This window comes from Capra hircus, chromosome 24, assembly GCF_001704415.2.
Source record: "Capra hircus breed San Clemente chromosome 24, ASM170441v1, whole genome shotgun sequence".
In the NCBI taxonomy this organism is placed as follows: Eukaryota; Metazoa; Chordata; class Mammalia; order Artiodactyla; family Bovidae; genus Capra; species Capra hircus.
In genome coordinates this window covers 25,825,820-25,841,999 of record NC_030831.1, presented here as the reverse complement: position 1 = coordinate 25,841,999, position 16,180 = coordinate 25,825,820, and the positions used below count along the sequence as shown (strand labels likewise).

General features: G+C 40.1%; 1 protein-coding gene and 1 long non-coding RNA gene across 3 annotated transcripts in view; both read right to left on the bottom strand.

Moving 5' to 3' along the window:
* Positions 350-2,342, bottom strand: LOC102182363. The gene has a single exon (XR_001917188.1). It is a non-coding gene; the product is annotated as a nucleosome assembly protein 1-like 1 (long non-coding RNA).
* The window catches only part of B4GALT6 (beta-1,4-galactosyltransferase 6), a 67,746-nt gene continuing 62,090 nt past the window's right edge, over positions 10,525-16,180 (bottom strand). Inside the window, exons 6-9 of one of the 2 annotated variants that reach the window (XM_005697011.3) lie at positions 15,599-15,786; positions 12,826-12,948; positions 12,447-12,548; positions 10,525-11,612 (exon numbers count right to left, since the gene is read on the bottom strand). In XM_005697011.3, coding sequence (XP_005697068.1) covers positions 11,465-11,612; positions 12,447-12,548; positions 12,826-12,948; positions 15,599-15,786 — 561 coding nt within the window. In that variant the 3' untranslated portion in view covers positions 10,525-11,464. Of the gene's footprint in view, positions 11,613-12,017; positions 12,165-12,446; positions 12,549-12,825; positions 12,949-15,598; positions 15,787-16,180 lie in introns of those variants that run through there. The other variant, XM_018039787.1, reaches the window with a different exon arrangement.

Here is a 16,180-nt window from a genome sequence, read left to right as displayed (position 1 = left end):
GGAGTAGGTGACCGGTGCCATTCAACCAGCTGTCCCCTGCAGACATTCGGGTGCTCCCAAACCTCTGCTACTCTTATGCCTCCATGAATAAACTTGTACGTCTGTTGTTTCATATCTGTAGAGGTGTGTCTTTAGCGAAGATGCCTAAAGTATTTCTGGACCAAAGGGCAAATTCATCATTTTGCTGGCTATGGCTAAATTCCCCTCCAGAGGTTGTGACATTTTGTATATTATGTATGAGAGTCCTTGATTCTCTACAGTCTCACTGATAGTGTTGGTGAAACTTCTGGATTTTTGCCAATCTGATAGGTTGGAATTGATACTTTGATGTGACCTGAATCTGCATTTCTTTTTTTTTTTTTCTGAAAATACTAGGTTTTATTCACCTCCCTAAGATAATCAATAACCATACTATTAGTTAATCAGCTTCTCTTATAGTAAATAATGTCACCTGACATACAAAAACCTGTTAATCTAAATTATCAGGTGTAGTCTTACTGGAAATTCTTAACCATATACTTGTCTTGACAAGTTTTGCTTTTTGAACGATGAATTGTCTTAATGCAAGTCATTGTATTACTGTAACAAAGTAATGAAAGGCACAGCTCTTGCAAGCAAACTGAAACCCATTCAACCAGCTGAAAAAATACTTTGGTTCTTCAGGAAAAAACTTAGCAAGACAAAAAAATCGGGTTCATTTCACAGTTCTGTTCACTTTCATAGCTTTAATCTAACAGTTACATGATAAAAATATTCCAAGAAGAACCAAACTATATAGCAACGGACGAACATGCGTGAGAGATTCTGCGCACTCGATGCAGCTGGCAGAAAAACTAGTTAAAATGCTAAGTAGAACAAATCTGGTCTTTAAAATATCAGTTCCTTTCCTTTAAAAAAAACTTCTGAGTCTACCAAGAAAATACAAAAACATAAGGCTGTGAGTAAATAATAGCTGTGTCTAGGCTATTACAGTGCGGGTTATCCTCAGGGCCTCACACATCCTGCTTCACTGCTGCTTGCACTCTGCTGGGTTTTGATCCTTCTTTGGGTCATAGTCTGGATCATTTTCCTCATCTCCTTCTTCTTCCCCTTCCTCATCCGCTTCTTCACCTTCTTCATCATAATCATCATCATCATCTTCAATAGCTTCTCCAGTAAAGTATAACACTGATCTTGGGATTATACGCTCACGTAAAAAGTGACCAATTTCAAAGTCTGCAGCGAGGATAGCTTCAGAATCATCATCCAGATCTCCACTCTCAGGAACTTCAGGAGGGGCAAAAAAATTAAAGAAAGAGTCATTAGAAACTGTTTTGGTCACAGTACAAACTGTCCCACGTCCCTTGTGTTTCTGCTTCTTCTTAATCGTTTTCAAAGTGACATTCTTCCCTTTTTTCCAATCTATCTGGCACCCTGTACAACCCATAATTTCTGGTCCATCAAAAGAAAAGGGATCAGAATCATCTGGTTCTGATCTCATCCTATATGTCTTTGTCAACACTTCATTTGTGAAATATTCATTGGGTTCAAAGTGAAATTCTAAGACAAAACTCATAGGTTGACCAGCATCTGAGAACTTCACTTTAATATCTTTCAAGTGCTTCAGAATAGGCTCATCATGTTCCTGAACCATATCACTGAGCAAGTCAACATTCTTAAAAACGGTCAGCCAAAACTCAGGAATTCCCTTGGGATCTTCTTTTTCTTCATCCTTTTTCTCATCTTCAATCTTGGCCTTTTCTTTTAGCTCCTCCGAAATTTCATCTTTCTCATCTGGTTTCCATTCACATTCTTCTTCTGTAGGTTCATAAATGGCATTAATGATCTCAAATCGCTTATCAAACAGAGGCTGATAAAGAACAGCGTACTTCCTTTCAAGATCATGAACTTCCTCATAGAATCTGGCTTCTATCTGTGCGCATTTGACTTGAAGGTTTTTGAGAGCGTTCACTCGTCTTTTAACTACCCTAGGCAAGCTTTCAATGTATCCTGTTGGTGTTTCTACCAGACCATCAAGTCTTTCTTGAAGGGCTGCAAGAATCTGAGGATTTTGCATCATCTGAACAGTCAGCTGACGCGCTTTGATTTTTGTTTCTTCACCAGTTTCTTCTTCTTCTACTTCTTCAACATCATCCAAATCTTGATCAAGTTCAGACTGTTCTTTGTTGTCGATGTCTGCCATGTTGTACAAATGCCAAGTATTTTCAAAAATGGCAAATTTCGTTTTCCAGCTCAGCTCTCCGGTGGCGAGCGCGGAGAGCGGAGCGGCCCGAGCTGCGCAGGCAGTGACTCAGGGCGGCGGCGGGAGGAGCAGGAGGCGGCGCCGCGAGCAGATGGCGCTAAAAAAGCTGCATTTCTCTTATTGCGAGTGGAATTGATTATCTTTCATATAGGTAGTGTTAGTTGATCAGTCATGTTCAGCTCTATGCGACACCTTGGACTGTAGCCCGCCAGGCTCCTCTGTCCATGGAATTCTCCAGGCAAGAATACTGGAGTGGGTTGCCATTAAAAAAAAAATTAGATTTTTAATTGAAGGATAATTGCTTTACAATATTTTGTTGGTTTCTGCCAAAAAACATGATTTTAAAATTCTGAAGTCACTGTAGACTCTCATAAAGTTGTAAGAAATAATACAGAGAGATCCCTGGACCCATTACCCAGCTCTCCTCCCTGTGCTCACATGGTGCAAAATTATAGTGCAATGTCACAGCCACCAAACTGACATTCACACCATCAAGTCCAGCAGAGTTCCCAATCTTCCTTTTTACGAGCCTTTTTTTTGGTGAGTTGGACAAATTGGGGTAAATGCATCCCACTCACTTCTCCCACCAATGACCAAATGACAACCATGAAAGCCTATCGGGAGATTCTGAAAGGTAGGGTAAGGAAGACCAACTCCCTGGGGACCCAGAGACTCAAGTAACAACTCAGCCATGAATCCTGGGAGTTCACTTGCCTCTTCATTAGATATGCCAGGCTGGGTGCTAAAAAGGTCAGCAACATAACTGACCCAAGTAGAAAAAGCCCCACAAGAAAAGCCTGCTGTCCTCAGCCTGAGAACCTAGAAGGGTGCAGAGCAGCAGGCACCATTCAACCATACTGTCTGTTCTTCAGAAGAGCACCCCAAGAACAGCCAGGGCACTCCCCGCCCCCACTGGGGAGCAGTGGTGGCCAAACCTGTTCCCCACCAGCACCCACCCCCATGCCGTCAGTGGTGAGGAGCCTGTGGGAAGGAACTCTGGGGACTCCCCTCCTGTATGCAGCCTCAGACTTCTGCCCCCTTTTCTATTGGGTTTCCAGGTAGGTTATAAAATACACAGGGGTTCCCTGGTGGCTCAGTGGTAAGGAATCCGCCTGCCAATGCAGGAGACATGGGTTCAATCCCTGGTCCAAGGAAGATGCCAAATGTGAAGAACAACTAAGCCTGTGTGCCCACAACTATTGAGCCTGTGCTCCAGAGCCTGGGAGCCACGACGAACGCCCTTGCATGGAAGCTACTGAAGTCCACGCACCCTAGAACCCATGCTCTGCAGAAACAGAAGCCATCGCAATGAGAAGCCCATGCACCACGAGAGAGCAGCCTCCACTCGCCGCAACTAGAGGAAAAGCCTGCACAGTGACAGAGACCCAGCACAGCCAGAAATAAAAAAAATTATATAAAAAATGAAGGGATAAAGGGTTGGCCCCTATGAGAAGCCCTTGGCAAGCATCTCCCTTACTTGGCTGTAGTCCCCTCGGGGGAAGAAACCTGGTCTTATTCACTCTCACGCCACCAGCACAGCCCAGTGCCTGGGACAGAGCAGGTGCTTAATAAATGGCCAGAAAATATTGGAATCAGAGACTAGAGATTAGGCTGCCAGAAGCTGCTACACAGAAAGACTGCAGTTACCCTATGCCAAATGACATTTATACAAGGTCAAGGGATACAGGAATAAAGGGGAGGTCTGGTTACCATAGCAACCCTGTTCTGCCTGAACAAAAGTACTCTGGGGATTTCATTAAGACTTCAGGGAAACTAACAGCCGCCATCCGCCATGACGTTTCCTGATTCCAACAACGATGGTGATGGTGGAAGGAGAGAGAAGAGCAGGTGAAGGAAGGGAAGAAGGGGAGGGAAGACTGTAAATGAAGCAAATCCTTGGAAATGAACTAAGTAAACTGGAAATAACATTCCAGACATAAGTTAACACCTTCTCTTTGATAAATCAAGCAGGTGTTTTCAGCATCTGCCCTCAAACTCTTTCATCCCCATATTTCTGCCTTGAGACGTTTATTTTACAGTAGGGATGACTGTCACGTTCCTTGTTAGATTTTTTAATTTAGCAAGCAAAAATTATCTCGGCAGTGAATTCTTTGCTATTCTGGTTTTTTGGTTTTATAAACTAATCCATTTTAATTTTTTAAAACTTGGTAAATCTGTAGGTGGAACATAACACATTCTGACAATGACCTTTAATAATAAGGCACCGATCCTACTTAACACAGTTCAGTAAGAGGGTATGACGGGTGTGCATTAATGAAGCAGTCACTGGTACCGCTGCGGTGGGTTCTGCTCTGTTAGACGGTAAACAGTCTCCCCTGAGAGAAGCATTCATTCACTGAGCACGGAACTAGACACTGGGAGCACAGAGATGAACTGACACAGATACCTGGGAGTCTCCGCACACACTGGCGGACCATGTGCTCGGTTTTGCAAATACAAGAGATCATCTGGTGTATGTGGCTATTTATTTACAACTGAACAAAATTAAAAATCCAGTTCCTTACTCATTCCTGCCATGTTTCAAGTGCTGAACCACCATGCGTGGCTAGTGACTCTCATACAGTAATATCACAGAACACGTACATCATCAGAGGATATTCTACTGGGCAGTGCTGGAAAGTGTCCTAGAGGGTGAATTATTGCCCAGAGCAAAGAGAGGGGAGGAAGAAAGGAAGGCAGAAAAAGAAGGATCTTCCAAGAAACTGAGAAGAGAATAAGTGAAGAAGCCACACCCAAAAGGTAGGAGAGAAATAGGAGTTCAGGCCCAGGTGGACGCTGAACTCCCTCAGCTATAAGAGAAAACTACGGAATCCTTTCCATGAGTTCAGTATTGTAACAGGTGCTTGCCACATCATCTGCTTAAGATCAACAACAAAGCCAGACTCTCATTTGCCATACATTTCTTCTCATGACTATTATCGCCAATTTATAATTGTGTACTTTCGTCAGTTTACTAATTGTTTCCATACATTCTCATGCATAGGGTAATCACTGACTTCATTTCCTAGCAGAATTAAGGAGCGTAGTACCATTCTTAAAATATGATCCAAGACAATTTGTATGAACAGAATTTCACTCTAAAACTGGATATTGACTTAACATAAGCCAAGTTTGTGCTCAGAGTCCAGCACTGTGCAAAGTGCTCTATGAGAATTAGTTACTTTAATCATTTGAGTGACCCCTGGGCAGTTCTCTCATCCTCCATAGAGACCAAGAAATCGAGGGCCAGAGTAGTTTAAAATTTTGCTAAAACATCCCAGGTGCCTCAGTGGTAAAGAGTCTGTCTGCTAATGCAGGACACACGGGAGACAGGAGTTGGATCCCTGAGCTGGAAAGATCCCCTGGGAGGAGGAAACGACAACCCCCTCCAGTATTCTTGCCTGGGAAATCCCATGGACAGAGGTGCCTGGCGGGCTACAGTCCATGGGGTCACCAGAGTCAAGACACAACTTAGCGACTGAGCACACAGCTAATAACAGTGAATCTGTGAATTCAAACTCAATTCAGTCTGATTCCAGAGTCTTCACTTATCACTACCACCTTTCAACAAAGTTCTACCAAGAGGTAACTGCAAATCAAGGTCCACAGTTGCAGAAAAGCAATTATTTCAACTATCCTTCTGACATGTAGTGTTTCCAGCAGGGAAATAGTCTATTTTTGGCTTTTTTGAAAACTTTTATATTTTAGTATAGCCAATTAACAACGCTGTGACAGTTTCAGTTGCAAGGTAGAGAGCCTCAGCCATATGTATAACATGTATCCATTCTCCCCCAAACCAGGCTGCCACACACATTGAGCAGAGTTCCCTGTGCTCTGTAGTAGATCTGTGTTGGTTATTCATTGGCTGAGAAATATTCTGCACCTGGAAAAAAGTTGCTCCTTCAAGACACTCCGTTGGCTCTCTAATAATGCATGAGTGAACTATACAACTGATGTCTGCAGAAGGCACAATCGAGCACCTCACTTGACAGGAAGATCCCCTGGAGAAGGGCATGGCAACCCACTCCAGTATTCTTGCCTGGAGAATCCCATGGGCAGAGGAGCCTGGCGGGCTACAGTCCATGGGGTTGCAAAGAGTCAGACATGACTCAGTGATACATGGGTTTTCAAGTGTCCCATTCTGTCAGTTTTACACAGAGGACAGTAAACTCCCTGAAAGTAGTTAATGTCTGATGCTTCTTGGAGATCTTCCAGAGCACAGACTTCAGCTGACGGAGTTGAGAAGATTAAATTAGCTATTGAATTCAGGTCCACCAAAATGTATCTAAGGAACGCATTGAGAAAGACACAAATTTTACTTTTCAACCCATATATTTTTCTTGTATTAATTTGTGGGTGATACAGGACTATCTTTTCTGAAGTCACTTAAATCAAGTGCACCTTAAGAAGCACCTTTTCTAAAAAAATAACTTTGGTCCAGAATATCTCCACAACCTTAAATCCATACAAGGAAAAGCCTTCTTTTGCATCTATATGAGACGATGGGTGTTCAACTAAACTTACTGTGGTCATTATTTCATTACGCTGTACACCATTATTCAGACAGTGCTATATGTCAATTATATCTCAATAAAATTGGAAAAAAATAATAAAGACAACAAAAAAATATAAAACCATTACATGATGCTGGATTATTCATCAGAGGACACACTAATACTATAGCTAGGAAACTGGGGCAGACTAAGCAAACTCCATTTTCTGGCTTAGCAGGATTTGAATACCTAAATGATTAAGATTTAATAACTGGCTTTATTTGTGATGTATAATGACAATATCCCAGTAAGTCACACTATCCATAAAAATTAATAACACTGAGAATTCATTACACAAATAATTCAAATTGACAGAAGTCATGATCTCATGATCTGGTCCCAAATGCAAATCCAGTCTCAAGGTATTTCTGAGATTTGACTTCCTTGATGCTTTTGAACTGTGGTGTTGGAGAAGACTCTTGAGAGTCCCTTGGACTGCGAGGACATCCAACCAGTCCATTCTGAAGGAGATCAACCCTGGGATTTCTTTGGAAGGAATGATGCTAAAGCTGAAACTCCAGTACTTTGGCCACCTCATGAGAAGAGCTGACTCACTGGAAAAGACTCTGATGCTGGGAGGGATTGGGGGCAGGAGGAGAAGGGGATGACAGAGGATGAGATGGCTGGATGGCATCACTGACTGGATGGACGTGAGTCTGAGTGAACTCCGGGAGATGGTGATGAACAGGGAGGCCTGGCGTGCTGCAATTCATGGGGTCGCTAAGAGTCGGACACGACTGAGCGACTGAACTGAACTGAAAAATCTTCATATTCCTGCCTACATCGCACCAGCTTACTGAAGTTGTGCAGGGAGAAGAAAGTTATGCCAAAAATGACTTCTTAACTATTCATTTTGATACAGTAAATTACTAATTGTATTGATGAACAGTATTTAAATGTCCCTGTGTGTCCTCTGAGGTCCAAGCTATGAGGTCATATCTAAATGCATTTACCTGACACTGCTGCACAGGTAGATGTGATCACCTCATGCTTACAGTGTAAATCCTAGTACAACCACAGTATTCAGCAATAATCCACCTGAAAATCAGGGACACAAACACAACAAAACCCCAGACAACCCCAGAAACAGGTCCTGAGAAAATAATTACATCATCACACAAGGTCTTTAGAACATTATATTTCATAAAAGACAATGATAAAAAAGTACAAACATTTCCATGAGAAGCAAAAAAAAAAAAAAATGAGAGTACAAGAAATTACTAGCATTTATTTCAGTGCATTTATATAGAAGCCTTTTAGATCTTAATAAATAAAATAATCTTAAGTACACTTCCTTTTTCTGATAAACACTATGACCATTTCAGTTCTCTCATTGGCATAATTGCAAATACAAGATAATACATCTAGAGTACCAGCATTTGTCTGAAAAGTACACAAAGAAATATAACAGAGACAAACAAAGGCCAAATAAAATGACACACAATCTGCTTCGACTTGTACAGAACCTCCAAAATGAAGGAGAATATTGAACCGGATATTTTCCATTTTGTTTTAAAATGGATTATCAATACCTTGGCTAGGAAAGGAGAATAAGCAAGTTTTAACACATAATTTTGTATTTACATAATATGGCAAATAAGGGTTTATTTTTATGGAACACCTTTTCACAAACTACAAACAGAAATTTATATTTAGACTAAAAAAATATTCCTTAAACCCCAGTTTTGGCAAAGACTTAAATGACAATCTCCACTGCGAATGAGACATAATGTTACAGCGAATGTGTACACTTTTTCCTTTTCTTTTCTACAAACAGGCCCATTAATCATTACTACTCTCTCTAGTCGAAAGGCACTGTATAACTTTCCCAGCAGTGCTACAGGGAGCTCAGAATTATGTCTGTCTATATACATTTCTTGCCTTTGAGACTAAAAAATACAATGCATAAGTTAACAGAAGACGTTTAAATAATTTTAGAAAGGTTTTAACTTCCTTGACTTGATTTGTTTAGAACTGAAATAAGACGTTTTCTGTAGACATACCTAGCACTGCACCTGATCAATACATGCACGCTAATAAATCCACTGAACTATAAAGATAGTCTGCATTTGTAATGTATTTGTTAATTTTTATGGGACAGAGTTACAGGCTGGTGGCTGTAACTGGTGGCTCGGTTGGTAAAGACACCGTCTGCAAGGCAGGAGACCCAAGAGACCAGGGTTCAGTCCCTGGGCTCAGAAGATCCCCCGGGGAAGAAAATGGCAACCTATTCCAGTATTCCTGCCTGGAAATCCCATGGACAGAGGAGCCTGGAGGGCTACAGTCCATGGGGTTGCAAAGAGTCAGACACAACTTAGGTACTAAACCACCACCACCACCAAGGGATAGAGTTCTTTTTATACAGGTAATTGGCAAAGCTCTATCACATATATGCAAATGTAAAAGTTACTATTTATATGCAAAAATCAATTTGAGGTCTGCACTTAAAAAGCAAAACAAAGGACAAAAAGCAAACTAATGAGATGGCTTTCACAGGATGCCACACTGTACCCAAAACTGAGAAAAGCAAAATAGTTATGGCCCTCACTTAAAACAAAATTACTAATAGACTTAATCCAAGAAAATAAGGCAAATCTAGTTGAAGGGAATTCTCTTGAAACTATAAAAATGTGTATCAAAATGAGAAGATTCCAAAATGTGGGCAGCTCCATATTAAAGAGAAAAATATGTTTTCCTAATAAGACTCAGAAACAACCTCAAATTCCCCCATGACTAAAATATTTAAGTATTATTGGGTTAATTATGCTCCTATGCCCCTACTATCTTGTTAGTGATCAACAAATGTTAACTTTTTCAATCTACTTTCTTTCATTCATCAAATTAAAAAACTACATTGGCTTTGAGAGATACACAATTTAAGAACAAATATCTTGCTTTCCAGAAGGTTTGACTTTTCATCAAAAAGCGAAAAACAAATATTTTGGAAATATTTCTAAGAAATAAATGTAGAAAATTTTGTTTGTCATAACAGAGAGCTATCAGTTTTTCTCAAAGTGTGAGAATTTCAATTATTTTATGGTTTTGTTTGCAGTCATTTGTGTTATCAATATTTGCCATAGAAAATGAAAATTTTAAAATTAAACTTACAACCTGAGACATAACTAACTATATCTATGTCAGGTGAGTGACCCATTTTGTTCCTCAATATTGAAGGTTCATTTTATAGATACATAATTTTTTGTTTTAAATTTGTGAAAATATCTTAAGACATTTTAAAGAATCTTTGGTCAATCATAATTGATAATTTTCAAAGTAAGGATACTGTTTGGTTTTGTTATGAAAATGCCATCCAAATTCAAGAATAAGTAATACACTTGATGTCAGGTAGAGAGACCTGTTTTTAGAGAAGTGTCTTAATAAAGCCAATGCATTTAAATAATTGGTAATGTATTTTAATATAATTCTATTAATTTATGTTTTAGTGAGGAAATTTTAACACCAGAGATGTAATAACTTAAAAGTGAAAAAAATACACGCAGTTTGAATGAAACCAGCCAACATTAAAAAGGGTCCCTTCCAAACTTGAAGTTCGATGAGTCTGATAATTAAACTTAAAATCTGCTTTTATCTACTAAGCATTTATCTTCATAAAAATAGAACATTTAATGTTTTATCTAATAGTATAATTCATTTGTATGTTTTAAGTACTACTGGGTTTTCCATAACTCAATCTTTTAAAAAATTGCTTTGCTTTTTTCTTAAATGAAATTTTTTTTTGGCTCTTCTGAACTGGAAATAATAAAAGTGCTATTCACTGCGAATTAAAAAAATACAGTGCACAACCACACGCAACCTTGGGAACATTTTTTGAGGCACAAAATCCCTGACACACACACCAGAGGTACATGAGAGACGTTTAACAAAGAGGTCCTTTACATCATGTCACATCACAACTTTTAAGATTTTCTCAGTAAGACTCATGCAATATGCATAAATAATACGGTTGTGATTTAGCAAAATCTGATGAGATTGCAAGCAATGGAAAAAAAAGGTAATCCTGGTAGGAAGAAAAGCTATTTAAGTCCTTTCTTCTTATCCTTAAAAACGCTACGGAAGCTGTGACTTCTTCCACACAAAAAGCTGAAGGGCTAAAGCTCAAAACTAGTATAACAGTGTACTGTATTAGTTGGCTGTCAATTATTGACAGTTCCTTCATTTCACACAAGGTTAACCTTTGTTTAGCGACATAAATTTACAGGGTTTTATTCCATGCAAATAAAAAATGTTTATAAAAGTCCCATAAAGGCATCACCTGTTACATGCAAAACTGTAACACATCTTATTTTTCAACAATGTGAACACATTAATTTACACCACATATGTACAAAATATGTTTAAATGGAAATAAAGCATTCTCTTGAATTAAATTATAGACTTTAGTATAAAAATTTTCTCTTTGTAGGGAGCTCCTGTAACTGCCAGACTTAACTGCATCTGGTCTCTGCAGTGCTCGCCAGGGGGTGTGTCTCCGTAAAAGATGGGTGGGTGGAAGAAGGCTGACTGTGTACAATCCCACAAATAACCACTGAGAACGCAGGCTCTTCTCACCACGCAGAGCGCTGTGACGCATCCATTCACTGACCTCCACTAGGGGCGCACTCCCAGTTTCCGATCCAGCATTGCGGTCTCGCCAGGAGAGCTACTTCCTTTAATAGTCTTCGATTGGAGCTAACTCTGGCATGAGGTTTACAGATATATTTGTATACAACCTATCAACCAGTATTTTTGGCGTGTATACTAAATTGTTCAACCCATCGATGTACTGGCGCTCTTTTGAGTATCTGAGTAATTTATACCTACAGCATTAAAGAAAAAAATTAAAAGTAACAGAAACATGTTTCAAAAGAAAAACATGAGAATATGCTCAAGGTCATTCTTATCAGTAAAGCATTTAAAGCTCTTTACAATTTTGGGTTCTTACACGTAATTAAAAACCGTTCTACACCACATTCTAAATTAGCATTTTTACTAGTCTTAAAATGCTACCTGAAAAATAATTATTTTGTACTCTTACAACTTAGATATCCTTAAGAAATAAAATGCATTAGGCTTTATGCTAAGGAAAAACTTTTTATATAAACAATGAACGAGGCTCTTTAACATATAGGGGTGTGTATGTGTGTAAGTATACATACATGTGTATGTATCTTTTCAAAACAAGTACAAGGACTTCCCTGGTAGCTCAGTGGTGGAGAATCCACGTGCCAGTGCAGGAGACACGGGTTTGACCCCCGATGTGGGAAGATCCCACGTGTCGCAGAGCAGCTGAGTCCGCGTGCCACACCTACTGACCCGGCATGCCCCAGAGCCCGGGCTCCACAGCAAGAGAAGCCCCTGCAACGAGAGGCCTGCGCACTGCGACTAGAGAGAAGCCCCCGCCTCGCCACAACTAGAAGAAAGCCCACAGAGCAACAGAGCCTGAGCGCAGCCAAAGACAATAAATAAATAAACAAAACTATTTTAAAAAACAAGCACAAGAATGCCTTACTTTTATAAACAAAAACGATATCGACAGATAATTCCCTTCAAAATTTTTTTTTTTGGTGGGTAGTGTGATGCATTTTTAAAAAGATCTTTCATGTGTTAAATAACTTTGAAACCTCGCTATCTAAAGATGATATTAAACTTACCGTCCTAAGAACTGGACTTCGCCTCGATGGTGATGAGGAATAGATTTGTATTTTCCCAGGTCCCCCTCTGGTCTTGTTACATTATATCCAGCATAGTGAACCCTAAGATACAATATACGGAAATGAAAATACATTAAGAAATAAATATAAAAATAATTATTTGAATTCTATTTAAAATACAAGAGAATGCTCGAATGTACATGCTGTCAGTAATTTCAAAAGGGCACTCAATGGAAAAACTGAACAACACAAAATAGGATTTAGGAACCACAAAGATTTTCCATCCCAAAGAATCCTTTCTGGGATAGAAAGTACAGTTTATTTAACAGAAAGGAAATCATTAGAAATTCCAATTTAAGTAATCTGTACCTCAACATACCTATTCCAAAGGTCATCATCTTCCCCTCCCCAGCCCCAGAAGGCGTTAGGAAAACCATTGATCTTTCTGAACTGTTCCACTGTCAGTCCACTTACACCACCAAAAAACTCCTTATAAGGAAGACTACAAAAGAAAGCAGAAAACAGCATTCTAAAAGTGAAGTCAAAACAGTTCGCCACATGAAGTTGACTTTTAGATCTACGTGCTTTGCAAAATATACCTCCATTTCCATACAAACAATCATGTTGATTAAATCATATTTTTGGAAGTAAAAAGCACACCAAGAAACAAAGCGTCTTCATATTCTAGTGAAATAGGTACACCTAACTGTATTACATAAAACACTTGTGGTAACTGAAATTCACTGTTTAGTATTGTTGCTTTGTAAGACTCAAATCAAAACCTAGGGTTCAAAAACTGGTCTATTTTCACACCAAAAGTAAACTTGATCAAATACATCAATAGGTGCTAATGCAATGTTAGATGTTACCAAGCTAATTTCCTAATTGATCTTTATTCATTAAATACATTGTTAGATAGATGAGGATAAATATAAGCTAGTAAAAGCAAGTCTAGCATTTAATTCTGAAAAAACCAGCTGCCTATCCCTGCAATGCTCTTCCCCAGATACCTATGAACCCTGGGATTAGTCTGTATGCTAAGTCGCTCCAGTTGTATCCGACCCTTTGAAACCCTATGGACTGTAGCCCACTAGGCTCCTCTGTCCATGGGATTCTCCAGTCAAGAACACTAGCGTGGGTTGCCATGCCCTCCTCCAGGGGATCTTCCCCATCCAGGGACTGAACCCACGTTATCTTCTGTCTCCTGCACTGGCTGGTGGGTTTTTTAAAAAATTATTTATTTTAATTGGAGGCTAATTACATTACACTACTGTACTGGTTTTCGCCATATGCTGACATGAATCAAGCAGGGGTGTACATGAGTCCCCCATCCTGAACCTCCCTCCCTCCCCATCCCATCCCTCAGGGTCGTCCCAGTGCACCAGCTTTGAGTGCCCTGTTTCATGCACTGAATTTGGACTGGTGACCTATTTCACATATGGTAATATACATGTTTCAATGCTATTCTCTCAAATCATCCCACCCTTGGCTTCTCCCACAGAGTCCAAAAATCCAAGTCTGTTCTTTGTATCTTTTGTTTTCTTATATCTTTTGCTGTCTCGCATTTGGGTCATCGTTATCATCCATTAGCACCACCTGGGAAGTCCTAGGATTAGTCTAGGTAGATGACTTTATTCATTAGAAATCAATATTTTCAAACAAAAATTGAGAACTTTTCATTTCTATGACACTCATGATTATCTTTTAGCAAAAATCTTTATTAAAATTTATTAAATTTTAATTTATAAGATTAAATAAAAATCTTCAGTAAAATTTAGTAAACAAACAAACAAACAGATTTTTTACCAGCTGAGCCACAAAGGAAGCCCAAGAATACTGTAGTGGGTAGCCTATCCCTTCTCCAGCGGATCTTCCCGACCCAGGACTTGAACCAGGGTCTCCCGCATTGCAGGCAGATTCTGTAACAACTGAGTTATCAGGAAAGTCCTAGCAAAAATCAATTCGCCTGAATATAATGTGACTCTAGCAGGCTGACCACAATTGAGTTTCTGCAGATCCTGAACCAGGGTGATCTTCCCAAGGTAATGCCAGACTTGGATTTCTGATACCATGGTAGAAAGGAGATTTTCTAATGATGACTATGACCAGTTTTTTTCTAAAAAAAAAGCACTCTTTTCTCATTTCCAAGCTGATTCGCCAGGTCCTACCACAGAGACTTCCTGCTTCTCGAGCTCTGCAGGTCGGGCAGCGGTGAAACAGTGACGGAGCCAACATCTCCCTGCTCCAAGCTATCTTCTCTCCTCTCCACTTCCGTTAGCCAATGAAAACTGTGATCTATTTCCCAGATCAGGCCTGCCTGCTTTAATGTCAATTTAAGTTTACTGTCACAGCTCCAATGATGGTATCATTTCAACATATCTCCCATCACAGAACGAAAAACATGTTTCTTAATATTAAAGGCAGGTCAAGAAAACACAGCTTCAGAGGAAGAGAAAATGGGCTGCAGAAGAGAGGGCTTTCCCTGCACTGGAACATCCCCGGAGGAGGGGAACACAGGGGAGCCAGCCTGTGCCCTGCTCCCGCCTGGGCAGCCCAGAGCCTGGGAACTCGCAGAACCCGTGGGTGGGCTCTCCTGCTTCCTGAACAAGGACACCAGCATTCAGAAATGCACGTCCTGGGACAACCAAGCCCTCTGACTGCCAAATGTAAAAGCCAGAAACTGGGTCCACACTTCCTTGACCATAGAAACCAGGCTTTCTTTCCTACCACCCCACGCTGAATCCTGTGTGTGAGGAAGCATCAGGATAACAAGCGACTCTATGGACCAGCTCCCTGTGAAGGTGGGCTGGAGTGACAGGTATTCTCTAGGCTCTTGGACCCCCTCAGATCCAGGCACATAAGGCTGCTTCCATTTTAATGATATAATTTTGCAGGTATGTTGCACCGTATCTGGCTTCCCGGGCGGCTCAGATGGTAAAGAACCTGCCTGCGAAGGGCAGGAGATGGCAGGTTCAGTCCCTGGGTCGGGAAGATCTCCTGGAGGAGGGTCTGGCAACACACTCCAGTATCCTTGCCTGGAGAATTTTACGAACAGAAGAACCTGGCAGGCTACAGCCTATGGGCTTGCACAGACTTGGGCATGACTAAGCGCAAGCATGCTGTACCGTATCAGGAAGACTGCCATTACTTACATATACATGTATTTATCCAGCTTGGCTGCAAAGTGACGTGGCATTTCTCCACATCCATAATAGTTTCGGTCATTTTCAGGTAGATGATCCACATCGTGGAAGATGACACAGTCCCAGACGCCGTCTTTCATGGCCTCTTTGAAGCCCACGTTGAAGAGCATTGCTCGGTTAAAAGGCTGTGTGCCAGTCTACACGGAGGAAAGAACAACAGAAATGTACTCAGGCTCCGCCATGACATTTTTCTGTAGCTTTCTAACTTGTTGAATCATGGTCAAACAGCAAAAATAAACACATCCACATCAAATAGATAAATGCTTTAGGATTATCAATATACTATTTAAATTATTACTTTATTTTATACTTTGGTAACACATGAGAAAACACTATTATTATCAAGTCCATTGGGAGATCATTACATTTATATAATGATGGAATTCATGTTTCTGTTTTACTTCAAATACATCACGATACAGGTTATTTATGACCAGGAAAAAAAAAAAAAAAACAAAGCCACCAAAAATAATACAGGTTGCATTTTTTAGTGATGCTTTCCATATGGTGTCAAGACTAGAAGAAGTGGGA